At 49.7% G+C, this 27,506-nt stretch overlaps 1 protein-coding gene across 1 annotated transcript in view; it reads right to left on the bottom strand.

Annotated features, from left to right (window-relative positions):
* Positions 1-27,506, bottom strand: part of XRCC5 (X-ray repair cross complementing 5) — a 1,556,689-nt gene that overhangs the window by 1,015,237 nt on the left and 513,946 nt on the right. Inside the window, exon 11 of the mRNA XM_069616805.1 lies at positions 26,673-26,810. Coding sequence (XP_069472906.1) covers positions 26,673-26,810 — 138 coding nt within the window. The remainder of the gene's footprint in view (positions 1-26,672; positions 26,811-27,506) is intronic.

The raw sequence follows: 27,506 nt of genomic DNA, 5'->3' as shown, positions 1-27,506 counted from the left end.
CTGCATGTCTACATATAGATCAGCATCCACCTGATGATCTGTTATTTGGGATACAGTTATGGTTTGGTTATGTAGACCTTTGCGCATTTGTCTATACGTTAATCGTATGATTAACTTTTTTGCAATAATTTACTGCTGCAAGCTGTTAAGTGAGTGAGGTAGCTGATTTTAATTCAATTGTTACAGTGTATTTACATTAGTGAAGTTGTGTTTACACATACATAATGAACTTGTGCCAACATAACTCCCCTAGGAGGCCCATGCTTTTGTTTCACCCCTTCTTGGGCTTTGTCAAGGCACTTGATACTTATGATTTGTTACTTTAAGTTTGATTAAAAAAATACATTACATTTTTAGTTTAACAACCGAAATACATTTCTTCTCATTGATCCTTTGGTGCTCTGTTGCTTTGTCTTGTGTATTAGTTCATAGATGAACACATTCTGTGGTCCTTGCTCCGGTGAGTAATAGCCACTATTCTGGGGTTCTGTTTTTTCACGAAGATGCTGCACCAGTGCAGAGTTCATCTTCTATGTGGGAGACCTCTAGGCATATATTCCTTGTGTCTGGGTATATTTATCCAGAGCAGGAAGTATCCGAGGGGAACGGACGGCCGCACCAACCTGAGAGCACCAGAAAGTCCCAATAGGACACCTAACACACCTGTAATGGGGCAAGCAAGACAAAGAGGATGGGGTTGACCCGGTTGCTATCAGAATTGGGACCAGAAGGTGATTTGAGGAGGCCTCACTGACATCCGGTATACTCAGGAAAAAGTGTACTCTGTTTATTTCCTGAGACCATGTCACTGCATTTGGACTACACTGCCCAGCAGCCCACCAATTGGGGAAAGGCTATGTGCCTACCTTGCACGGAGGGCACAGGATTGGGTACATTCCGTGGGGGTCCCAAACAAAGATGGAAACTTTCATCCCAAGGTAACTCAAGCTCAGGACTTCAGCTCTGAGAATAGCTCATGCAGGAACTTCATAGACTGAAACAACAAATGTTCTGGGAAGGGAAACCTGTGAAATGCTGCAAAGCCACCAACCTCAATTTAGGGAATACCAAGATGGTGCCGTACACCGAGGTAAAAAAACGTTGTGGTTCCAAATAAACGTAACAAGCTCTTACAAACAAATCACTCACTGACGTCAACTAAATCACGTAATGAGGGGAAGAAAGACTCCTTAGAGAAATACCAAATCCCAGGAGAGACTACAAGTGTACAGGGAGAAGAACCATTCAGAATCAGCTTTGGAACATATCACACACCTGCATGGGTGTAAAAGGAAGTGGAGAAGTTAATTCACTGTTGTGGACCTGAGCAAGCAGACGTGCCTGCTGATGCTCCCTTGATACAGACTTGATAGAGATGTAGATATCAGACTGGAAGCACTGCAACCTGGAAGAAAGCAGCAATTGCCTGGGGACGTTCGAATTAGCAAGTGAGAGCTGCCTATCCCTGGAAGCCCTGGAGGAGGAAGGCTGACCAGAAGATCAGAGGTAAACCCATTTGGTTTTTGATTGTATGTGTATGTTTGCGCATTCATTTGTTTGGAAATCTCCCTTTTTGACCGGATGAACGTGGGCAACATTTGAGTGAAAGCAAAGCAAAGAATCCTCTGCCTGAGCAGCTGTCTCGATTGATACGGAGTCCCTACATCTCTTTGTCCTGCGAGCCAGCCATTCCAAGATGGCGGCCCGCACACCTAGCACCGTAGTGCCCGGTGCCCGACACGCTGCGGCCCCGACTAGTTGAGGCCCCATACTTATGCAACCTTTTGGAAACCCAGCAGGCATGCCGGCCATCCTCCCTAGGCCCACTCCTAAGGCCCCTGTCTGCTCCCGGTCCGCTGTCTTGTCGGGTCTGTAGGGTCTTTGGGGGTACTCTCCTACACCACCCACACACATGGAAGCTGAGGAAACCACATTGTTCCCTGGACCCACAGTGACAAATGGACCTCCGAACATTTTTCAGAAGGACAGCTCCTTTTACTAGCTTCTCTAATCCTTCCGTGTGCACTGGGTCTGGCTACCTCTCACTTTACAGGATCTGATCTTCATCTTATCTAGCCCTGCCAGTAACTGAATGTGTCACCTGTCCTGTTTAAAAGTCGAATTTAGCCTTTCTAGTGGGTTGCATTCCACCTGCCCTGTTTAAAAGTCGAATTTAGCCTGTCTGTCCCCCCTACTGTATCCTCCAGCTGCAGGACGTCGCCACCAGAGCAGGAGCTCTGGCCCCGCTCCCCCGCCTTCAGGAGCAACCCTCCCCACCTTCATCCTGCCGGGATGTGAAGGTAAGAGAGGGCTACTTAATCCACTCGCCCGAGCCCCTCGCAAGTGTACTGAAAAATTGCCGTAATCGGCACCATTGTTTATTGTGCACCGTGACTGGGAAGTTGCTAAGGATTCACCCAGCCATCCTCCAGAACAAAGGGTCTGACCCCCCTTTGCACCCACTAGATGCCATTTCCCCCATCAGAAGGCACGAGGCTTTAAGCCATTCCAAGATGGCCGCCTCCAGGGCTACCACCACCTCACCCCACTGAGGCTGCATCAGAACGTCGTGATTGGCTGCCTTTTTTGCCAACGAGCCAATTGGATCACTGTCAGGCGAGAGCCGGCCTTCGAGAAAAGGCTCTCAGAAAAGGCTTGGATCCTGACTGAGCTGATCGAGCTCCGGGCTGCACCAGGGCACTAAGCTCTGCCACAGTGCATCTCCTCAGCCGCCCTCGCCTGCTTACAAACTCGGCCCCTGCCTACACATGAGCCCTACCACCTTTCAGAGCTGCAAGTGCAGCACCTTCAAGTCGAGCATCAACAAGACGACAGGGTCAGCGTGACGGCTGTTCGACATCAATTTACCCTCACAGCAGAGGGCTATGCAGCACTTGCCTGCCCCTTTGTCTCCCTACGGCCACGCGGCCCGTAACAGAACCCCCCCCCTCCACCACTAAGGCCTACGTCCACCTGTGCCTGTCCAGGACTACTAGGACGAGGACATTGGACTCTGCCCTTCGCAGCACACCAGCCTCTACTTATTGACATACCAGGACTCAGCAGACGCAGTACTAAACATCACAGGTGTAACCCCAAATGTGAGTACTTCCTGCTTGTACTTGTATTACCACTTGTCTCCTACTTGCATATGTGCCCTCTCTATGTACCCTTATTATAGTACTGCCACCTGATAGTTGTACCTGAGTATTTAGCCTCACTTACATAGCCATCTAACACGTGCTTTTGCATTGCCATTTGATATCTGAACCTAGCCTCCGTTTGCATTGCCATTTGACAGTTATAACCATTTGTACTGCCACTAATAGTTGTATTTAGCATTGTACTGACATCTGATATCTGCATTTAGCCTCCTCTTGCATTGCCATTTGATAGTTGCATTTAGCCACCTCTTGCATTGCCATTTGATAGTTGTATTTAGCCTCCTCTCTCATTACCATTTGATAGTTGCATTTAGCCTCCTCTTGCATTGCCATTCGATAGTTGCATTTAGCCTCCTCTTGCATTGCCATTTGATAGCTGCATTTAGCCTCCATTTGCATTGCCATTTGACAATTATACTCAGCCTCCATTTGTACTGCCATTTAATAGTTGTATTTAGCATTGTACTGACATCTGATATCTGCATTTAGCCACCTCTTGCATTGCCATTTGATAGTTGCATTTAGCCGCCAGTTGCCTCGCCATTTGATAGCTGTATTTAGCTAGCATACCTATATTGCGAGCATGCCTATCCGCAATAACTACTAGACTTGTGCCTACTGCCAGTTGCTGAGCTGCTTTCACAACTTAGTAAACCTTAGCACCAGCCTATGTCCCTGGCCTAACCAGAGACAAACTACTCTGCTCTCCACCACTACGACTGGCACTACTATAATGCCAGAAACTATGAGCTCCATAATCTATCAGTAATTACCTAGACATAATTGTGGCCCCTCCACCAGACATAGATAATCATCTTTAGGATAGGATGACCTCCACCCTCCTCTATTTGACCACTCTCTGGTCCACAATGATAACAGTAAACCTCCTACCGCAATTTATGCCCACCGTAACATCGAACTCTGATGAGCGTCTACTGACCGTCACCCCAGACACTGACCTCCAGCCTATAGAATTACCCATCCCCTTCCACTCCCTAACAAACATCCCATGCGACACTTTAAGCAGAAATGCCAAATTACGATCAAAATGACCTAAAATCTATGAACCTCCAGCCAGACTAGCCACCAAACCTAGTAATAGAAGAGACTCCCAACTCAATGCCACTAAACCAAACACCTCCCCCACTAAAAGAGACTCCCACTTTAACAGTCCTATTAACACTCACTGCAAATTAAGCAATAGGACAACCAAAAAGAAAAGTCGTGTCACCCCTACGACACCTAAACCAAACACTCCCCTGAAGGGTGCCCATATTAATGCTAGCTCATTAATAGCACATGCTACCGAAATTGCCGATATTATCCAAATAGGTGATTACGACCTCCTAGCCATAACAGAAACCTGGCTTCATCAAGCAGAAGGACCCGCTCTGATGCTTGCCTTGCCCCCGAATTACAACATTCTCAAAGAAGACAGAACTAACTCTCGAGTAGGGGTGTCACGGTATTAGTTTTATGACGGTACGATAACCTTCTTGCCAAATGACGGTATATCATGGTTATCGCAGTATAGCAGGTCGAGTTAACCAATCTTAACAAATATTTTCTAAAAGGTCATAAATTGTCAGATTTATCATCACAAACAAAACCAGGCACCCAGGGCCAGAATTGGGCTTTTCAACATACTTTCCACTGAAATGCCACCCCTTGCTTCCACCAAACACAAGTGTGGAGAAGAAATGGGGGGGAGCCCTGCTGAGAGTGGCAAAGCAAACTGAATAGCTTTTCTTAAGTGGTCATTTAGGCTTTTAGCTCCCTCACTGGCTACTGGTGAAGATGAACATGTTGCCATCTTTATAACCTGCATGTCACAGATCAATGGAGGCTGATGGTAGTATACGCTTGTGCGCATACACACACGCACGTTCTCTTTACGTTACAGCCTTTAGTTTACTTCTGGGCCAAAAGGTGTTCAGTAATCACGGACATGTTACCCTTTGCTATGGCAGCAGGGAATACCCACAGAGATGAGTGAATTTCGTAGTGTGACTTATTATATGTAAGGAACAAGTTACTTACCTGTAACTGTTGTTCTCCAGCATGGGTCTGGCATGGATTCACATGCTCATGAATATTCCCCGTCGTCAGGCTGGGAATCCTCGGTAAAGAAAAAACCAGTATCAGTTTCGTTTCTGATCTGTCTTTCGTAGCAATAACCAATCACTGGTCTCTGCGTCATACTGACCACAGCCAATGACTGCCCTCTACCTAAGCCCCGCCTCTGGCAGCCATCTTCAGATTTGGAAGCACGTGAAGTGGCAGTATGACCAAGTGAAGAGCCGCAGAGGGGTAGGCGGGAGGGTTCGCATGTGAATCCATGCCAGACCCATGCTGGAGAACAACAGTTACAGGTAAGTAACTTGTTCCTTCTCCAGCATGGGGTCTGGCATGGATTCACATGCTCATGAATAAAGAATACATAGCAGTACCCACATGCACAACCACGGGAGGTGGCAAAGGCTCAACATTAAGCATTACATCAAACTCAACATTAAGCATCTTACCTCCTCACCAGGCTCACCTCAGGCGAACAGGTTGCGCAGCACTGCTTGGCCGACCCTGGACTCCTCCCTGGAATCCCGATCGACGCAGTAAAATTTCGTGAAGGTGTGCGTCGACCTCCACGTAGCAGCCCTGCATATGTCCAGCAGGGGCACACCAGATAGGAACGCCGTGGTAGCTGCGATCGCTCTGGTGGAATGGGCTCTCGGACGGCCAGGCAGCGGTCGGTTAGCCAACCGGTGACAGTACGTGATACAGCCGGAGAGCCATCTGGAAATGGAAGCCTTCGAGAGAGCCTTCCCTTGATTAACAGGTCCAAAGTTTACAAAAAGTTGTGACGTCTTCCGAAAGCACCTCGTGCGGTCCACGTAGAACTTCAGCGCTCTAGCCACATCCAGCGAGTGCAAAGTCCTCTCAGCCGGCGACGAAGGCGACGGGAAGAACACAGGTAACACCAAGGGTTCGTTGAGATGGAAGTCCGACGGTACCTTGGGCATGAAGGAGGGGTGCGTCCTGAGCACTACCCTCGTGGCGTGGAAAGTCAAATACGGAGCTTTGCAGGAAAGGGCCTGGATCTCTCCCACCCGTCGTGCGGAGGTGATGGCCACGAGAAAAGCTGTTTTCCACGACAGAAACTTCAACGGGGCCGAGTGTAGAGGCTCGAATGGAGGTCCCATGAGCTTGGTCAGCACCACGTTGAGCTCCCACGCCGGGGCCGGAGCCTTCACCGGCGGGAACGATCTGAATAGTCCCTTCATGAACTCCTTCACCAGACGATGAGACCACAAGGACGTCCGCCCCGTGGTTCTGGTGTATCGGGAGATCGCAGCAAGATGAATCTTGATGGACGCGTGTGCCAGTCCAGCCTTGGCCAGCGTCAGCAGGTACGGCAGTACTTGGGGAGCCGTAATCCGTAGAGGGTTGATCTTCTGTGCGCGGCACCAGACAGAGAACCTCTTCCACTTGTGTCCGTAGCACTTCAGAGTCGAGGACGCCCTGGCCTTTGCAAGAACCTCTCTGCAGTCGGCCGGTATGTCGTATCCTCCGAACTCTAGCGCTGCAGGAGCCAGGCCTGCAAGTTCAGCGACTTGGGGTCGTGGTGGAGGATGGCGCCTCCTTCCCTGGAGAGTAGATCCGCGTCCGCCGGCAGCTTGATTGGCGGGGACGCTGACAAGTCCAGAAGGTCCGGGAACCAAATCTGCCTCGGCCACGCAGGTGCGACGAGGATCATCCTGCACCGTGACCTCTTGAGCTGATTGATGAGCCGGATTAGCAGGGGCAGGGGAGGGAACGCGTAGAGGAACAGGCCCTCCCAGGGGAAGGAGAAAGCATCGCCCATGCTCCTCGCCTGGGGAAACCTGCTGGCGAACCTCCGGCACTTGGTGTTCGTCGCCGTCGCGAACAGGTCGATCTGGGGTGCGCCCCACCGTCGGAAGAGGCGATCCACTAGATCCTGCCGTAGTTCCCACTCGTGGCACGAGCGCAGCTCCCTGCTGAGTGAGTCGGCGATGGTGTTTTTTATCCCTGCCAGATGAAACGGCACCAGAAATATCCTTTGGGCGATGGCCCAATGCCACAGGTCTTGCGCCTCCTTGGACAGCGCTGGGGACCTGGTTCCGCCCTGTTTCCTGATGTAGAACATGGTGGTGGTGTTGTCCGTGAAGATCCTCACCACCTTGCCCTTGAGGGACGGAAGGAAGGACCTGAGGGCCCAAAACACTGCACGGAGCTCCAGGACGTTGATGTGCAGGGACTTCTCCGTCGGGAGCCAAAGTCCTCTTGCGTGCAGATTTGCGGTATGCGCTCCCCACCCTTCCAGGGAGGCATCCGTGGTCACTGTCTCCTGGTGGGCTGGGGTCTGGAAGTCCATGCCCGCCGTCAGATGCGCGCGGGTGCCCCACCACCGTATCGCTCGTCGGAAGCTCTCGTCGAGCTTGATCCTCTCCTCGAAGCTGCCCGTCGTCTGGATCCAGCGCGCGTCCAGGAATTCCTGCAACGGGCGCATCCGGAGCCTGCACATGGGCACTAGGTAGATGCAGGAAGACATCATTCCGAGGAGGGACTTGACGGACCTCACTTTGGCCGCGTCGGCCACCAACATCCGTTGCACCTTGCCCAAGATGGTCCTGGTCCTCTCCTCCGACGGGGAGGCCAGAAGGGACACTGTGTTGAGCCTTGCCCCCAAAAACAGTGCGTCTTGAGCCGGTACCAGGTGGGATTTGGCGTAGTTCACGGCGAATCCCAGGTCCGTGAGAAGTTGGACGGTCCTTGCCGTGTGGGCCACGGCGAGCTCCCTCGTCTTGGCGCGGATGAGCCAGTCGTCCAGGTAGGGGTAGACGTGTATCCCTTCGCGGCGCAGCTGCGCCGCCACCGGTGCGAGGCACTTGGTGAATACCCTGGGTGCCGACCGGAGTCCAAAGGGGAGGGCTTTGAACTGGTAGTGGCGCCCTTGGACCACGAACCTGAGGAATTTCCGGTGCCCCTTCAGGATGGGGATGTGGAAGTAGGCATCCTCCAAGTCCAACGACGATAGGAAGTCTCCTTCCTCCAGCTGGCCTAGGACGTGCTGGAGGGTGACCATCCGGAACTTCTGCGCCTTGATGAACTTGTTCAGGCGTCGCAGGTCCAGGATGGGGCGCCATCCCCCTGTCTTCTTCTTCACGAGGAAGTATCTTGAGTAGACTCCGGAGCCCCGGAGCCTCTTTGGGACGAGTTCGATGGCGCCCTTTCTGAGCATCGCCCTTACCTCCAGAAGGAGTTGAGGAACGTGCAGTTCTTTTCTGGTCACGGGGGGGATACGCGGGCATTTCTTCTGAAACTCGAGTGCGTGTCCCCGGGCCAGAGCGTCCAGCACCCAACGGTCGGTGGAGATGGACTCCCACGCGCCGACGAAGTTCGCCAGCCGGCCTCCCACTGGGGTGCTTCGGTGGGGGCCCGACTCCGCGGCCGGTTCAATCCTGCTTGGACGCGGCCTTTCCGCCCTGGCCTCCTTGGCGACGACGGCGGGGTCCACCGGACTTGCCTCGTCCTCTGTAGGCCTCTTGCGACGACGAGCGGGCCGCTTGGCGGTAGGAAGTGAAACCGCCACTGGAACCTTTGGAGGCGCCCTTGCCTCCGCCGCTCCGAAAGGGCGTCCGTCGTTGTTGCAGGGTGCCGAGGGCCCGGGCCGTCTCGGTGTCTGCCTTAATGGCCTGAAGGGAGTCGTCCACAGCCTTCCCAAACAGGTTGTTCCCGTCGAAGGGCATGTCCAGGACTCTGGTCTGGACGTCTTGGCGGAAATCCGTCGCCTTGAGCCATCCGCGACGCCGAAGGCAAACACCGTTGCCCAACTGGCGGAACCCAGTGTCGGCGATGTCCGTCGCCACGGTGATGGCGTGGTCGGAGGCCACCTCACCTTCCTGCAGGATGTCCAGGGCCTCCGCCCTCTTGTCATCCGGCAGAAAATCCAGCAGGGGAGCCATCTTGAACCAGAGCTCCCTGTCGTAGCGAGCCACGATCGCCAGGGCGTTGGCCGCTTTAATCGTCGTCGCTGCCGACGAGATGACTCTGCGTCCCATCGCATCCAACTTCTTTCCTTCGCCGTCCGGCGGGGAAGTCGATGTGGAGGCCGCACCCCCCCCCGCTTTCTTCCTGGCCGCCGCGGAGACGACGGAATCCGGGGTAGGCTGTGCCCGGAGGCACAGGGGGGCCGTGTCCGGGACCCGGTACTTTTTCTCGTACCGGTCTCTTCTAGCTGGCGTCGTGGACGGGTTCTTGAGGAGCGTAAGGCCCTCATCCCAGATGTCGTCCAACAGAGGCACAGAGAGGACCGTCTTCCTCTTGGCCTCGCGCCGCTGATACAGGAAGCCTTCCTTCCTCTTTTCTTCAGGGCAGAGCTGGAAAATCTCGGACGCCCTGGAGATCATGGCATGGAACGATCCGATCTCGTCGGGCGGGGAGGCCCTGGTGGGAGGCGACGACGGAATATCCTCGTCGTATGCCTCGTCGTCCGTACCCGTCGTTGCCGTGTCTGTCCCCGTATCACCCCCTCGGGTTGACGGGGAGGAGGGCTGGACGGGGTGCGACGGCTGAAAGGGAGGAGGAGGATGGATCCTTCTTTTCTTGATAGGGGGAACACCAGAAGGTCCCGGTTCTGGATCCCCCGACGGTAGAGGTTCCTCCGTGGGCAATGGAAGCCTCGTCCTTATCTCGGAGCATAAGGACTGTATGGCCAACAAAATGGCCGCCGAGTTGTCTTGCGGCGCTGGCAGAGGAGAATCCGACGGGCGAGCAGGGGCCCCGTCGGTATCCTCGACGATGTCGTCGTCGTCACTTGCGTCGGGGCCCACTCCGACGGGCTGGTCTTCTACCACGCCTAGGCCGTGGCTTAAGACTTCGATCAGTTCCTCCTCTGAGGCTGAGGTCGAATCTACGACGACGCCCCGCCCCCCCTTCTTCTTCCCCACGGGGAGTTTCACGGGGGTTCTGTCGATGGGCACAAAAGAAGACTCCCTCCGAGGAGGCAGGGAGGTTCTGAGCCCCGAGGTCGCCACCACTGGTGTAGCCTCCACAGGCTGAGCCAGGGCCGCCGCGACTTTCTCGATAGAGGGCTTGGCCGGATGGATCAAGGCCTTCACCACCTTAGGTGCGCTCACCGCCTTATCCTTGAGGGAGGGGGCACTGCCACGCTCCTCCTCTGCCTTAGAGCTCGACCGGGGCCTCTCCAGGAGCTTCGCCGGGTGCTCGGCCTTCCTCTTACCCGACCCAGAGCGTTGGCTCGTGGTTGATGGTGCCGGGGAGGGTGCGCCCTGCCTGACGCCCGAAGAGCCCGACCGTTCGGCGCTCCCGGTGCCAGTGGACTCGCGGATCTTAGCCTTATGTTGGGCCCCCGTCGCCGGGGCGCCCTCAAAGGTCTTAGAAGACCGCTCCGATTTCTTCTTTTTCTCGCCGGACGGGCTCTTACCCTGCAGCCAGTTGGCGAGACGTTGATGGCGGTCCTTCATGGTTCGTTCCGACATGTTGCCGCAAAACGCACAGTCCTTTTCCACGTGCGTCTTGTCCTCATGAAGGCAGTAAAGGCAGAAAGAATGTTCGTCTTCCTTAAAGATGTTCTGCAGCTGGCATCCAGGGCAGACCCTGAACAGCTTTCCGGGCGTCGAGCTTCCCTTCTCCTGGGCCATCTCCGAGACCGGGCCTGAGAAGCTTCTGGAGTCCTCCGAAGCGTAGCTCGACGAAATCTTCACCCTTGAGGGGCGTAGAAGAATCCGACACGGGTCCCCGTTAATCGGATGTAGGAACGGTGGAGCTTGAGGCTCTTTTGACCGAAAAAGTTGAAGTTTTTGAGAAAAAAGCGCGAAAATAAGCACTAACGCTCGAGAGCAACAGCACGAGGATCCCAACACATGAACGTGCGGTAAAAATCTGAAGATGGCTGCCAGAGGCGGGGCTTAGGTAGAGGGCAGTCATTGGCTGTGGTCAGTATGACGCAGAGACCAGTGATTGGTTATTGCTACGAAAGACAGATCAGAAACGAAACTGATACTGGTTTTTTCTTTACCGAGGATTCCCAGCCTGACGACGGGGAATATTCATGAGCATGTGAATCCATGCCAGACCCCATGCTGGAGAAATTCAATGATAGAACCAGGGAAATCCCCCATTGTCATATGTTTAGGAAACATTATCCATTATAAATATATAGACCCCAAAGCCGCCAACCCAAAGTAAACCCTTTTCCTTCTTTGCACTGTATTTATCTTTCCTTTTGTTAACATATTGATTTTGTGTCAGGCACGTGTGGTTTATGGAATGGCATTAAAAACTGCTCCAACTGAAACTACTTGGCAGATGGCACATCCAACAATGCAAGACCAAGACTGCGCAGCACTTGCTTACTGCAGCCTTTCCAAATCAGATTGAGAAGCACACTTAACGGTATAAACGGTATACCGGTATAAACAATGTGACGGTTATTATTGTTCAATTGAGTGGTCCACGGTATCTTTAACGGTATACCGTTATACAGTTACATCCCTACTCTCGAGGAGGCGGCCTAGCCATCATCGCAAAAAATAATCTCACCATAAAAATAGAAACGCTGTCAAACACCAAATCCTGCAAATCCTTAACTGCCAAACTCTTAACTTCATCCTCTCAATCTATCAATATACACCTCATCTATAGGCCACCAGGTCCCATTGGAACTTTTGAGGAGGACATCTCTACGATCCTCTCAAATAACCTAAAAAGTTAATTGCAAGCCGTCCTTCTTGGAGACCTGAACTTAGGTTTCAACGACCACAAAGATTCACAACCGACCAATATCGCCAATGTCATCACAGAATTAGGATTTACCCAAAGAATATCACAACCTACCCACATAAAAGGTTGAACACTCGAGTGGGTAGCCAACCACAACTGTAATGTAACAATTACTGATGTCAGCCCACAAATCTGGACAGACCATGCGCTAATAACCTTCCTTATAAATGAAAACACTACCCAACCTAAGGAAAATATATTGGCTCCCCCCTTAACAACCAGAAATTAAAAAAACATAACCACCGACAAACTGTTACCACTTATCCTCCCAACTCTAAACGCCCTACCTGAATCACTAAACCCGTCAGCTCTAGTGAATGAATTCAACTCAACCATGGCCATAGCTTTGGACACTATCGCCCCTCTGAAAATGAGAAAAAGTAAGCCCAGAGCACACTTAAACACCGGTGTTAGGCAGAAACCTGTGCAGTTCCCTTAGGGAACACTGCAAAAGATTTAAGACTACAGGTGTTGGCAGTAAACCCACTTGGTAGCAGTCTGTACCACCCAGATTTACCTGGTAGCTGTGGCTGAGCAGTCAGACTTCCCTCAAGAAGAGTTAGGCAGTATGCAAAGTATACTCAATAGGCACTCAGATACAATAATACAAGCAAACACTGACCAGAGCTTTGGTATCAAAGTATATAATTATTTATTTAAAAACACACAGTTGAAACACTCCAGCACTCTTATTGTAAATGTATCCTAAACACAGTTAGTATTATGATATATACACCCCTTTTTCCCTATTAGATAAATCACAGTAAAACACCACTTATTTTCATACAGAGGGGAGCGCTTAACTAGATTGCACTCTAATAAGTTTGTGAGAAAGGGAGGGAAAAAGACAGAATATGAAGAGGTACACCACTCTATGATTCAGGAACACTGTTAGCAAGGCAGAGAGCAAAAAGTCACTGGTGAGCCAAAGTCCAAAGGCTGGGCCCACTCTTAGAGAGAGCAGAGCACAAATGCGCCCAAGATCCCACAGTTACACTAGGCTTAGAAAGTCTTGCAGAGGGCTCAAGAAGAGTTTAGAGAGGCTTAGAAAAGTTTAGCCAAGGTGTCCCAGGCTAACCCAGGTTCGAAAGCCGGGGGCTAAATCTACCCTGTACAGTCGGTAGCAATGGAAGCCAGGCGGGACACGGTACCACCCAGATTTACCTGGTAGCTGTGGCTGAGCAGTCAGACTTCTCTCAAGAAGAGTTAGGCAGTATGCAAAGTATACAAAATAGGCACTCGGACACAATAATACAAGCAAACACTGACCAGAGCCTTGGTATCAAAGTATATAATTATTTATTTAAAAACACACTTTTTGAGACACTCCAGCACTCTTGTTGTAAAATATTCTAAACACAGTTACTATTGTAATATATACACCCCTTTTTCCTTATCAGATAAGTCTTAGTAAAATACCACTTATTTTCATACAGAGGTGAGCGCTTGACTAGATAGCACTCCAATAAGTTTGTGAAAAAGGGAGTGAAAAAGACAGAATATGGAAAGGTACACCACTCTAAGATTCAGGAACACTGTTAGCAAGGCAGAAGAGCAAAAGTCACTGGTGAGCCAAAGTCCAAAGGCTGGGCCCACTCTTAGAGAGAGCAGAGCACAAATGCGCCCAAGATCACACAGTTACACTAGGCTTAGAAAGTCTTGCAGGGAGTTCAAAAAGAGGCTCAGGAAAGTTTAGCCAGGGTGTCCCAGGCCAACCCAGGTTCGAAAGCCGGGGGCTAAATCTACGCGGTACAGTCGGTGGCAAGGGAAGCCAGGCGGGACACGGTACCTTAAGTGGGAAGGATCCTCCAGCGGTGGCAGTTGTTCGTGACAGTGGGTGCAAGTCGCGTCGTCGTCCAGGGGAAGAGAAGATCTCGACCTGGAGGAAAGATGAAGGTTGTTGCACTGCCAGGGAAGAAACCAGCCGCAGAGTTTTCCGGTTAAAGTTGGTACCTTTGTTTCGCGGTCGTGGTAAAATGTGGTATCCCAGTTGCCGGGGTGCTTGGCACAGGCAAGGCGGCCACGAGGTACGTCGGGAAGGCGAAAAGACGGTGAAACTGGTTATCCCCACCAGTCAAAGGAAGGAGACTCTCTGGCGGGAGATCTCCTCTGTCGTTGGGAAAAGTGGTGAGACGGTCCAGCAGGGCTCCACCGGTGGTGTCGTCGTGGCAGGTCGGCTCAGCTTCTCCCTCGTCGGATTCTTAGGTCCTGTGGCGACTTCTGAAGTTCCAGTCCCCAAAGCCCTGCTTTTATGCAGAAAACCCCCATTCACTCAGCCTAGCTGTCACTCAAACATGCTAAGTGGTGAGCCGGCCGGCTCACCACTTGGGCCAATCAGGACGGAGTGCGACTTGAGTTGCCTAGGCAACTCAGTCCAGGGTGCCTAAATCCCCCTCCACCCCTCCTAAGTACCCCAGACAGAGTGGCACCACTTTGGAGGGCTTCTGTGGAGAAGCCCGCCAAAAAAGTGGAACAAAGGGCTTGACTTGGGTTGGAGTCACAGAAGAGAACACAAACGCCATTTTAGAATCAAGTTTTGGCAAAAAATACCAACCAGAGAATTAATATTAATTAAATAAACCGGCGGTATGTTCGAGGCTACCGTAAATAATTAAATAAAGATAGTAGCCTAAAACAATGGGAAATCCCATAGGAAAATATTTGCGGTTGAATATAAAAAGTAGTATCCACTGCCACCAGCCAAAACTCGATCAGGGGTGACGGAGACGCGCCCCCTCGACTAACAGACCCTGGGGCAATTAAATTGCCCCAGCCAGTACGTCCACAATATGATGGTTTGTACTGGTTCTGTTCAGAATTTAAGACTACTAAAGTCAATGGTGACTTTACATGAGACAGTAGTCAGTCCAAAGGTATGGAGTCTATACTGGGGGGTCACTATGACACCCCTGTGTTACTGCACTGAGGGTGCTGTGTAACACACATCACAAAAACACATGAAGCCCTATGGGGGGAAAAGACCCCATATTCCATTAAACACATCTAGATTCAAAGAAACACACTCAAATCATGCCCAATAGTGAGGGTAAAAGAGTCTCACTCTTGGCAGGAGAAGGAAAAAAAAAAAAAATCCAGCAAAGCTGCTGGGGGACTCACTAGGTTAGCCTAAACAGAGGATTCTCCCTAACAGACACCTTGGAAAAACAGCCTTACTCCTCCTACTGGATTTCTCAGCGGCTTTTGACTTGGTAGATCATGATGTGCTCTGTACCCACCTGGAATCTGCAGCTCATTTCTCCACACATGCCATTGCGTGGCTCAAGTCGCTCTTAAGTGGCAGAACGATGAGGGTTTTCTCTGCCTCTGCAGTGGCTGACCCAGTATCTATCACATATGGCGTTCCCCAGGGCTCCTGTGTCCCTCCTAGCATGTATAACATTTTCACCAAGCCCCTGTTCGATGATGTGGACTTTCTGGGTGTCACCTCCATGAACTACGCAGATGACACTCAGATCCTCATCCCACTTTCGGGGGATTATGAACAGGATTTGGACTTGGTGAACAAGATATACCTCATCATTCAGGCATGGATGGCCTGTCACGGTCTAGGTCTGAATGATGACAAACGGAACTCATCATTCTGGGGAATATACAAAATATAAAAAAACTGAACGATGACTATTCATCATTTGTTATAGATGGCAATACCATTGAAGTAGCAAAAGAGGTAAAAACATTAGGTTTTTACCTCGACTCTTGCCTCTCTCTAACAAAGCGGGTGAGTTCGATGGCCTCTAGCACTGCATACACCTGTAAAGTGATTTGAGCAGAAAAACCATTCCTGTCCACTACCAGCTGCCTCACCCTATCAAGAGCTCTGGTATTATCCAAATTGGACTATTGTAACGCACTTTATATAGGGTCTAATAAATACATGTTGCAAAAAATCCAAACCTTGCAGAATAATGCCCTCAGAGCCGCCTTAGGATTTTCAAAAAGAGAGCATATCTCAGATGTCAGAAGACAATGTAATTGGCTCTCTATAGCAGACAAAGTTAAAGTTAAAACAGTATCACTAACATTCAAAAGTATTAATGATTTAGCCCCCAAATACCTAACAGAAAGGTTCAAAAGAAGAACCTCCACCAGAGAAGGATATACTAACCAGCTAGTTGTGCCCTCATTTAAATTGAGCAATGCCAGAGGGAACAGCTTCCCTGTCAAAGCAGCCCACTTGTGGAACTCCTTCCCTACCTCGTTAAGGTCTGACCAATCCTATCCACACTTCAGACTTAACTGTATTAAACGGCTCAAAGAAAACGACCTGTAACTGACCGACACCAGGACTACTCCATCTGTTAATCTGTAGTTGAACGCATAATTACATGCTCCTCCACTAGCCTATTCCACCCTGCTCTTGTCTCTCAATGTATACTGTGTACACATCTCTTTCTACAAACATCTGTGTATATAACCCTGTATATTAATTACCCTGTGTACAAACTTTTTAGGGTAATCATTTTGTCTGCTGTCAATGTATCCTGCATTTACTTGAAATGTGTAACTGTAACCTGTAAGCTTAAAGTATTATTGCATTCGCGCCCGGATACCTTCGGGTCTGGTGTGCGCTATAAATAAATAAATATATAAATAAACATGTACCTGTGCACCTGAACCCTGTATCTAACTGTCCCCCCCCTTTGCCCCCTTTTATTTACCGCATCTTTGTGTCGCAGCTGCTCCCCAAAATGGGGTTAGGCTCCTCGAACGTGCCCATCTGATTAGACTTTACTGCATCTTTGTGTTGCAGCCTCCCTGCAACATGGAGTTAGGCTCCTCCACTGTCCCTACCTGAACTCTATTGCACTTGTGTGACCTAATTTGTTCCTCCCTGTAACCTAACTCCAGCAACCACTGTCACGCACGTCATTGTACTTTATGATGTAACTACTTATTGTTCGTTCGTACCTGTAACCACCTTCACTTTACTTCTCTCTGTGATGTAACTATTTCTTGTTCACTATGACCTGTAACCATAAGCACTGTAACCAACTGTCTTAAGCATAAGTGCCTAGATACCTCTGGGTGTGGTGCGCTATATAAATAAATAAAGAAGGGCACAGCAACCCCTCTACAGTTCCCAGGGAATTGGGACGCCAGAGCCAAAGGTTTTCTGCCAGTGGCCCCCTAAGGAAGGACAGGAGAGCCAAGAAAATGCAGCTGTCCATACACCTCTGTGGTAAATTGAGATGTCCAAACTCTATGACCTCAGGAGCCATGCTGCCAGGTTCATTGAGTTGGGTTGCTGATGCACTGTTTGACCTTGGTGCTGGGACAGTAGGTTGTACCAGGCCAGAAGTTTGATGGGCTCGCACACCGCCATCCTGCGTAGGTGTGGGAACCACGGTTGTCTTGCCCACATGGGAGCAACTAGGACAAGCGTCATCGACTCTCTGTTCATCTTGTTGACCACCTTCCTGATGAGGGGAGTTGGTGGAAAAGCGTACGCAAACATCCCTGACCAGTTCATCCACAGGGCGTTCCCCTGGGAGTCTGGTTGGGGGAACCTGGATGCAAATCCTGGGCATTGTCTGTTTTCGCTTGTGGCGAATAAGTCTCTAGTGGGGAAACCCCACTGAGAGAAGATATTTTCTACGACCTCTCTGTGTAGAACCCATTCGTGTTCCTCTGGGAGGGAGTCTCTGCTCAGAGCATCCGCTAGGGAATTGAGCTCCCCTGGAACATGTTGTGATGACAGGAAGATGTTCCGTCTGAGTGCCCATATCCAGATTTTCTGGGCAAGCTTGGACAGATTTGGCGAACGAGTCCCTCCTTGCTTGTTCAGGTAGAACATGGCTGTCGTGCTGTCCGTCCGGATTTGCACTGACAGGTTTAGTAGGTAGGGCTCGAACGCTTGAAGCGCTCTGAATACTGCCAGAAGCTCTAGCAGGTTGATGTGGTTCTTGGCCACTGAGGGAGACCAGAGACCCTGAGCTGTGTGGTGGAGATGGTGAGCTCCCCACCCCGTCAGGCATGCATCGGTAGTGACTACTGCCTGTACTTCGGGATCGTAAAAGGGTTTGCCCTGTGCAAGATTCTCTCTTGTCCACCAGTGAAGGCTTTGTACCAGTGTTGGCGAAACGACCACTAGATCGTCCCACTGACCACTTGCCTGAGACCACTGTTTTGCCAACCATTCCTGCATGGGACGCATGCGCAGGCGCACCAGGTAAATACATTACGCCATCATGCCCAGCAAACGCATTGCTTTGCGTACCATTATTTGGTGACCGGACTGATATTGCGGAATTTGCAGTAGTATATTCCGAATTCTTTCCTCTGAAGGAAATGTCAACCCCTCTTGAGTATCTAGGATTGCTCCTAGGAACTGTTTGGAGGTGCTTGGCACCAGGCTTGACTTTTTCTCGTTGATTGAGAAGCCTAATTCGTGGAGGAGGTCGATAGTCCTTTGAATGTTTGTCCTGCAAATTACTGGGGTTTCCCCAGTTATGAGCCAGTCATCCAGACAAGGGTACACCGGGATTGCCTCCCTGCGTAGGTGTGCAGCCGCCCCGCCAGTACCTTGGTGAATACCCTTGGTGCCGAGGCTATCCCGAAGGGCAGTACCTTGAACTGGTAGTGCCGACTGTCCACCTTGAAGCGCAAGTACCTTCTGTGCGCTGGGAACATGGAAATATGAAAATAGGCATCTTTCATATCCAAGGTTGCCATGTAATCCCCCTTTTTTAGGAGGGGGATTACCTCTTGTAGCGTAGTCATTCGAAACTTTTGGGGCTTGACATACTTGTTGGCAGGCCGTAAGTCCAGTACTGGGCGCATTGTCAAATCTATCTTTGGCACAAGGAAGTAAGTTGAATAAATACCCTTGTTTACCTGGTGTCCCGGGACGAGTTCTATCGCGTCCTTTGCTAGCAGATTGGCGATCTCCTCGAGGAGAATCTTCTGATGTTCTAAAGAGTGTACTCTTTGTCGTGGAGGATGGTTCCGGGGACGCTGCAGTAGTTCTATACAGTACCCTGCGGATACTGTTGACAGCACCTATCTGTCTGATGTGATCCCTTCCCAAGCCTGGGTGAAGTTGGAAATGCGTCCCCCCTACTGGGGTTGCGTGAGAAGGGACCCTGAACTGAGCGTCACTGCTTTGGTGGAGGCGTGCCGCCTCCTTTACTGGGGCTGCTTCTGCCTTTACCACGTCCTCTCCTATTACCCCTGCCGTAACCCTGGGTAGACTGTTGGCTGTTGTTGTTCCACTGTGTACCCTGCCCCTGGGAATAGTTTGATCCTCTCTGGGAATTCTGGACGCGTGGCTGACGAAAATTCCCATTCCCTCTCTGGTTAGGGGGTTTATTGGTTAGTTGGCCAAGGGACTTGAGTGTCTCATATTCGTCCTTGGCATTCTTCAGCGCGTCCTCGACCGCCTTACCAAACAACAGATCGGCTTCCACCGGTTTGTCCAACAATGATGCCTGGGTTTCTGCCTTAAAACCAGACTGCCGTAACCACGCATGTCTCTTGATAACAGTACCTTCTGCTATCAATCTGCCTGCGTTGTCCGCGGCGTCAAAAGTTGCTTTTAAAATGCAAGCAGACACGGCTCTACCCTCTGCTGAAATTCGTGCTAACTGGCCCTTTAAGGGTTCTGGTGCAGAGGCTATGAGTGCCGCGACTTCTTCCCACTGATGGCAGTTGTAGCTGGCCAACAGGGTGGTGGAGTTTGCAATCCTTGCCTGATAGGCGGACGTTGAGGCTACTTTCCTGCCAAAAACATATAGTGTTTTGCTCTCCTTGTCTGGAGGAGCTTCGGACGATGATAACGGGGTTCCAGACCTCTTACGAGTGTTAGTGACCACCAGGGAGTCTGGCTTCAGATGTCCTCTTATATAGAGAGGGTCAGACTGGGCTGCCCTGAAAAGTTTTTCAACTCTGGGATTGACTGCTCTGGTGAGGTTCGGGTTCACCAGGGACGGGTCTATTTTTCGCTGAATAGACTTAAGGATAGGGATGGTCTGGGCAACAGGCCTCCTTTCTCCCACTAACTCCTCGCGAAGTCCCTCTCCTCCTGGACACCGTGGGTGTCAATATGGAAGTGTTCTGCTGCTCGTGCGAGAACCTCGTTTAGGAGGGGTTGGTTATCGACAGGGGAGTCGGTAACCGGGGCTTCCTTCTCTACTGGGGAATCTACTCTGTAGATTTCAGGGTCTTCCTCTTCTTGGTCCTCATCATCCCCATAGTAGCACGTCCCGGTTTGCTCTTCTACCATGCCAAATTCTTCGTCCTCACCAAAGGAAGTCTCTCCTTGATACTGTGAGTATGGCCTTGAGTATGGTTGTACATCGAAGGGGTCCGAAGACCTCATAGGTGTCTCAAACCGGGGCTTCTTACTCGGGGGGGATAGGTTCATTAGAGCCTGAGGGAGTAGCCCCTTGTGGATTATATGAAAGGAAATGGTCTGGATTTTTATCATAAAAGTCTGCCAAAGAAGACATCCTTGACATGACCTTATCTATGTCATCACTCGACCATTCTTTGGAACTGGGAATGACTCTCTCAGAAAGTCTAGGAGACTTATCCTGAGTAGACTTGCTGGTATTAGAAATAGCAGCAGACTTGGGCTTGTCTGTCTGTTTAAGAGGAGTGGAGTGTTTTACAGGTGTGGAAGAGTGCAGTGGCTGCTTTCCCCCCTCCCCGAGAGTGGAAGAGTGTTTTCCCTGTCCCTTTGTCGTTCCGGAGGTTTTCGACGCCTGGCGTCGAGGATCGGGGGTAGAGTCCCTGTCCTTCGAACGTGGGGCCGCGCTCACAAAGTTCGACGTTCTGAGGATCCTAGACGTGTGAGGGTCATTTGGTACAGTTGACGTCACACTAGGGATAGTATTACTGGCACGCCCTGTGTCGAGGCCCATTTTCGAGTTTCGAAAAACAAACTGTAATACTCTGCCGCTTCCACTAGATGTCGGCCTATGCACAGCATGTGATCTAAGCAGATTCCACAAGCCTCAGAAATGTATTTACTCAACAGTTGTATAACATTTCACTTTTATAAGCAGGTTAAAAATCACAATCATAAATACACCACACCACTTCCCTTAAATTCCAGACAAGTTAAGCTCACAAAATGAAGTGGGAGCAAAATGGCACTCCAGCAATTTAAAAGGGAGGGAAAGACAAAGTTCTTGGAAATTAGGCAACACCAACAGGTAAGTAAGCAGGGCAACTGAACAAGAGAGACTACAAGGGTAAAATCAGATAGAAAAGGCTTAGGGCCAAAGTCAATGGTTCAAAAGTCTTTTGCTCAAGATAATAGGCTCGGTGTAGTACGCAGTAAAGTTCCTGGCACAGATTCCGGACGAGGTTGGTTGGTAGAAAAGTTAGTTCAAAGAGAAGAGAAGGACACGCTGTTACGCTCACCTGGTTCCCACGGGGGCCTCGACCGGAACTGGGCCGCTGTTGTTTCCACCAGCGTGACGTGTAGCGCCGAGATGACTGACTGGACTGGCCCGCCCAGCCTAGTTTGTCTGGCTCGCAAGAATATTCTTCTGCAAAGGAGAAGAGGAATTAACCACCCGTGGAATTGAGTGCCAACCCACCTTCCCCACTCCCGTTGTCTTCCCACAGATCACTCTTGATGTCCCCTCCTTAGTCTCACCTGATGGTTTGGAAGGATGAGCTCTCCATTCTGCGTCGACCGCAGGGGCGCGTTGATGACCAGTTACTTCACTGGCGTAGAGGAATTGGTGAGTTCCAGTATTGACTCTAAAGTCCAATTGTTCATAAGAGTTCAAATGTCTGATCTTCACTCTGTCCGATTCCTTGCAGGTTGCCGATTAATCCACTCGAAGATTTCCAAATGGCACTTGGTAAGATTCAGGTAAGTCTATTGTGGTTTTCCCCTTAGGGGCCGGGGTACGGCGATGAAGCAGAGTTGACTGCGCCGACCCGAGATGAGGTGAGTACCTCCCGTGGTAAATCAGGCAAGTCCTTGGGGGGGTAGCTTGTATAGCCTTAGAAAGTCCCCTTGCTCACCTTGCTGTCTTTGTCTCCTTAGGTGTCGGAGGGCGGCCGCGAGATGGAGAGAGCGTGATGGAATGCTGAAGTACCGGCAAGCAGGTGAGTTCAGCGCGGTGCCGTAGGAATGCGAAGCGATGCTTCAAAGACTTCTGTCTTTCAGTTCCGTGGCGAAATGGATCAGGATTCAGGTAAGGATTAAAGTTAAAACTCCTGTTCTAACCTTTATCCTTCTTTTCTTCTTGTTTCAGGAGTCCCAGGACTGAAGCGGGTGTGGCTGAAGACTGGAGCTGCTGAAAACACAGTGAGCGTTACGCTGCAGCAAGCAGAATAACGCGAAGCACGTGTGGCTGTCCGGGCGTGGTTTGAATAGCCTTGGAAGAAGATCCAGGTAAGTATTCTTCCACAGCCCCACCCAAGTAACAAAATAGTCCCTTCAGTAAAGTAGTCCCTCCTAAGCCTCATTTGGCTCGAGTCTTCATGCAGCATGGTCTGCCTCAGGTGAGTATGCAGCATGGTCTGCTTCAGGTAAGTTATCAATAATGAGCCTGGCGCCCATGGCGCCAGGACTGACTTTATCTTTATGAGCCTGGCGCCATAGGCGCCAGGACTGCACCCAAACAGCCCCTAACTGGGGCTTTTGGGCATGCTCCAAGTGGCATGATGCCTGCTTCCGGGGCTGCTGGGCCTGGTCTGGTCTGGTCTTCCGGGGGCAGGCATCGTGACACACGCCCTCGGATTGAAGAAAGATTTCAAACACGTTCACCGCGGCTGAGCGAAACGCACAACCAGATTTGCACAGTACCTTAAAACAGAGAGGGAGCTATAGCTGAGGCGGACGTTCCTGGTGGTTCCTGCAGGCTCATGGTTCCTGAAGCTACTGTCAGACTGACGCGAAGTAGGAAGACTGGAGGGTCCTGCGCCACCCAGAGGAGAAGCCAGCAGCAGAGCAAAACCACAAATAAAAGGTGTACGCCGTAAAACCCAAGCAGGGTCCGACCTTCCTTGCTATCCGGCCCTCTGTACATTGAATTCGACCAGAGGAGGGGTCCTGGCTTGTAGTTTGGGCAAACTGGTTGGTCCCACCAGCTCAAGGGAAGAGGTTTCCTGGAGGATCTTCTCTGTCGTCGGATTTGAAGATCCGGACCTGCAGCAGGGCTTCACCGGGCGGTTCAGTCGTAGTAGGGGTCCTCTTCTTCCACTTCATCATTGGTTCTTTCGTTCCAGTGGCGACTCTGCTCTTCCAGTCCCAGAGACCTGCTTTTTATGCAGTTTTCCCCCATTCATACAGCCTGGCTGTCAATCACAAAGCAGGGAGGCTGGCCTGGCAAGGCCAGTCCTCTTAGCCAATCAGACAAGAGTGCGACTTGGGTTACCAAGGCAACCCATGGCAGGGGTCTGAAGATCCCTCCCTCACATCCTGCCTACCTAGAATATCAGGCGCCTTAAGGAGGGCTTCTGTGCAGAAGCCCGCGAAAAAAGACAGTGAACAAAGGAATCATCCCCGGTTTGGCGCGCAGAGAAAAACAAGACAAAGACTAACAAAAGGAAATGGCAAATAAACCCAACCGGAACCAAAATAAAGTGTATTTGGTCAAGCGGGTTTATGTTCGAGGCCAATATAATAGCCTAAAACAATAACACGTTTATATAATATAATCGCGGTAGAAAAATTAGGTAGATACCACTGGCACCAGCCAAGTCTTAAAGTTAAGGGAGCGAAACAAGGCTCCAAGAGGCACAGACAAAAAGGGGCAGGAGTTAACCCTTTCCAGTACTGCATGTAAGATGGGGTGTGCAACTTTACCTGTTGCTGGGGGACAGTAGTCAGCCCCAGAAAAATTGAGTCATTGGGAAGTCTCAAAGACAACCCCGTGTCACTGCACTGAAGGTGCTGTGTAACACACAAAAAAGTGGTGCTCTGGAGTAGGTGAGGCTCCAGTGCCCAAGATCACACAAACAGTGAAAATACACACAGAAAAACACATGTAAGAGTGGGAAAAAAGGCTCACACTCTTACCAGGTGAAAAAAATAAATCCTAGAAATCCAGAAAAGCTGCTGGGGGACTCTTTAGGTAAGGGTAATCAGCCATTTATGAGAATTCTCCCTAACACTAGTCTCGACGCAGGAAGAAAGCAAAAGATTGTAGGGAGCCTGTTCTGGGAGTAGGGCCGAGTGGAACCGTCAAAGAAGGAACTGTTTGTTTTAGATAGCTTTGGAATGGACTTCTGAAGAATAGGTTAAAAAACGTTTATGTTGCTCAAATCTGAAGACATTAGTTTATTGCTTAGAATCCTCATTTGAGTTTGGTTTTAAGAATGTTGTTTAATACAGTTGGTTGGACACTACTTGTATATGAAAGTCTTTGTGTCTAATGTGACACCCTAAACTGGCTAGCATTTTGGTTTGTGATCTAAAACACGAACTTGATATGATAGAATAGGTTATTTATAATGCGCTCAATACCCAGAGGTTTCTAAGCGCGGACCCGGGGATCGAACCTGTGGTGCTCTGGGTCTCTTGCTACCAAGGCGAGTACGTTGCCCCTGAGCTATCCTCCGAGAATTGCAATGATGTTGAATACCAGGGAAGTCTGACTTTACGTTTCCCATCCTGATACGGTTTCATTTAGAAGCCCCTCCTTAGCATTAGAGATTCCCCAAGTCCCTTGGAGGCATTTATCTAACCCCAAGCTTGAGCACGTCAATATAAAAGAGGTGCGCGTGTCTGACTGACGCATCATTGCCTCAAATATCCCATACTCCTCCTTATGCCGATGATGTGAAAGTGTCACTGTTAGACGGTATCCACCATATGAAGGGTTGTCCATCTTACACTGAGGAATGGATAACCTTTAGTTATTTGGAGGTAACCGCAAAAATAAATGGCTTTACCTTTGTCGTCAGACAGGCTCTTCTTGCCAGTTCAATCTTGGATTTTAGATGGATGGATTTATACCAACTTCCATGATTAGTGAAAAAGATTAAGCCTTTCACAAATGGGTCCATTCTTGCTGGGTTACAGCCTTTTTCTTAGATACTCCTACAAACTGTTTCATGCTACTGTGCAAATAATATTGTACGCAAGGGCATTTCAATAAATTTCCTTCATCTCCTAGTCTTCTTCTTGAGGCACGGTTTGGCTTTACACTAGGCTGAAAAGCACTTAATATCATTTGTATGACTAACCGTTGCTATCTTTACTTAGCAAGCAGGCACCAAACCTGAAGCTTGTCTGAATCCCGGCAGTGAAGAAACCATGAACACAAAAGCTCAGATTCACAAAACGTGGCTTTCCCATGCGCGTGTCAAGTGTGCATGGAACAGATCCCAGCCATCCACTCAAGTAGATCCCGTGGGCCAAAGCATAGTCAAGTGTTGGATAAACAAACAAATGCATATGTTTTAAGGAATGGGTTGCAACCGCCCTACTCTCTCAATCTGTCCCTCCACCTGCATGAACGCCAGGTGCGTGGGCACAGGAGATGTGGGCACCAGGATGTCACAAGCACTTCGTTTGTTGCACCCTGGGGTCAGCCTTTTTATAACTTGGGGCCACTGCAGGTTTTTTTCGGGTTTGTACTTTCAGCCCGAATCTAATGGTTCACATGAACCATTAGATCTAAAAATGCTCCCACCAAAAGCTCTGCAGGTAAGTAAAAAGAAAAAAGACTGGGCGGGTGCGGGGGTATCCCCTGCAACACCCCGCTCACTATACTGTGTGGTATAGTGAGCAGGGGTTGCGGGGGACACCCCTGTGCAGCCCCACTAGTGTATGTGTGTTCGCATGAGAAAGGTGCAACCTTTTGGTAGTTCGCACCTTTCGCGTGCGAACGATCCGACCGCAGCAAAATCAGCCGCGGTCGGATCCCTTAGATCCTTTTTTTCTGCATATGTTCCTAGAGCACACAAGGGCCTTCTAACTGCATGGCATGTGGCTTACACTCTGATAGGTTTTGCTAAAGAACTGAACACATTTTATCATGTATTTGATCCAAGCCATAGATTTCAGCAATGTAAATGGCACTTGTACCAGCACTTTAGGAGTCTTCCAAGCATGAGTACCTGTTTTTAAACGTGACCTCTGTATAACCTACCTGTATCTTGTGTTACACCCTACCCCACCCTTCCCTGAGCCCAAGGAAATGGGTCAATTTGCATTGTAGAGCAGTGTATATTACCTATAAAATAAAAATAAAGGTTTGAATCATCCTGTGTTTTTCATACGATGATGCATTCAAAATAAAAGCTAGGTGACATTGAAATACTGGACACGTTTTGAGGTAACAATGTACTCAACTGCACAAAGCAACTAAATCCACTGGGATCTGTAGGGTCCACAAGATGAAGTGTGTGGTGCTAACGTGGTGCCATCAGCGTGAAGTATGACGCTCTGATGAGTCCGCGTGACACATCAGCTCCCAATAAGACCTATCAGTACTCAACTACATCCTCCTCATATACTCATGCTGCTGTAGCGCGCAAGAGCATCGTTTATGCTTATGACTTGAGCTACACTGGTTAATCAACCTCTACTTCTCAAAAGCTCTGCTTTTGATTTTAATACATAGAGAAAGGCCCCTTTTCTAAACATTTCACCTGGAAAGACCTGGCAATCGGTTACCATTTTTTTCTCCATTGTGATCCAATGACAAAGGGTCCCCACCTGGGTTCGCTCATTACAGTGTGTGCTGGTATTACCTCATATTTGTCCTTTATCATTGGGAACGCCACGCCCACCTGAGGGTGGGCAATTTTGTTGTAAGCGTATCGCACAATCGCCACCATGTCGGTCTGGTCCAGCGCCTGAATCAGTGCTGAAAGGGCCACTGCTGCAGGCTGTTGAGAAATGTAGAGAGTGTGGAGTGAGAGAGTACCAAAAGCACAGAAAAACCAAAGCGATGGAGCCATCACAATAACCAGTAACTTGCACCAAGTCTGATTTATGTGTTACTGCCATGTGTCCTGTATTTACCAATTTGCCATTGCCTGATGACACTTACACTAAATATTATTTTTGTTTGTCTTTGGTTACAATGTTACAATAGAACCTTTTACACTTCAATGGAAAACGATAAAACATACAAAGAAAGAGTAATATGCAACACAAAAACATTCATAAAAACTCATAGAAAACAATCCCTCCCAACAATCTTGATATTTGTGCAAAATTGTTGGAAAAATACTGGCTAAATAACTGCAGGAAAAATAATTAGTGAGTCATACTCAAATAAAATGTGCACAGAAAATATTTCAAAATATAAAAATGTCTGTGGGTGTCTTTTTTTTTTTTAAACAAAGGAGCATCAGAAAATAGCCCCCTGCCACATCACCTATGCCTAGGTCAGCAGATCGGGGGCATCCACCCACTTCTAGAATCCCCCATAGAAACTCATCCACTACTAGACAGGCTTACCCAAGCAGCAAAACCGCGTATCCCTCTCAGCCCCCAAATCACTTAGCAGAATTACACATTTTCGGATTCCTTTCCCCTTCTAATTTCCTGTACGTGGCTTACAGCAAGGGAAAAACGAA

This window comes from Ambystoma mexicanum, chromosome 9 (assembly GCF_040938575.1).
Source record: "Ambystoma mexicanum isolate Mex_15411 chromosome 9, UKY_AmexF1_1, whole genome shotgun sequence".
Lineage (NCBI taxonomy): Eukaryota > Metazoa > Chordata > Amphibia > Caudata > Ambystomatidae > Ambystoma > Ambystoma mexicanum.
This window is presented reverse-complemented; position numbering and strand designations above follow the sequence as displayed.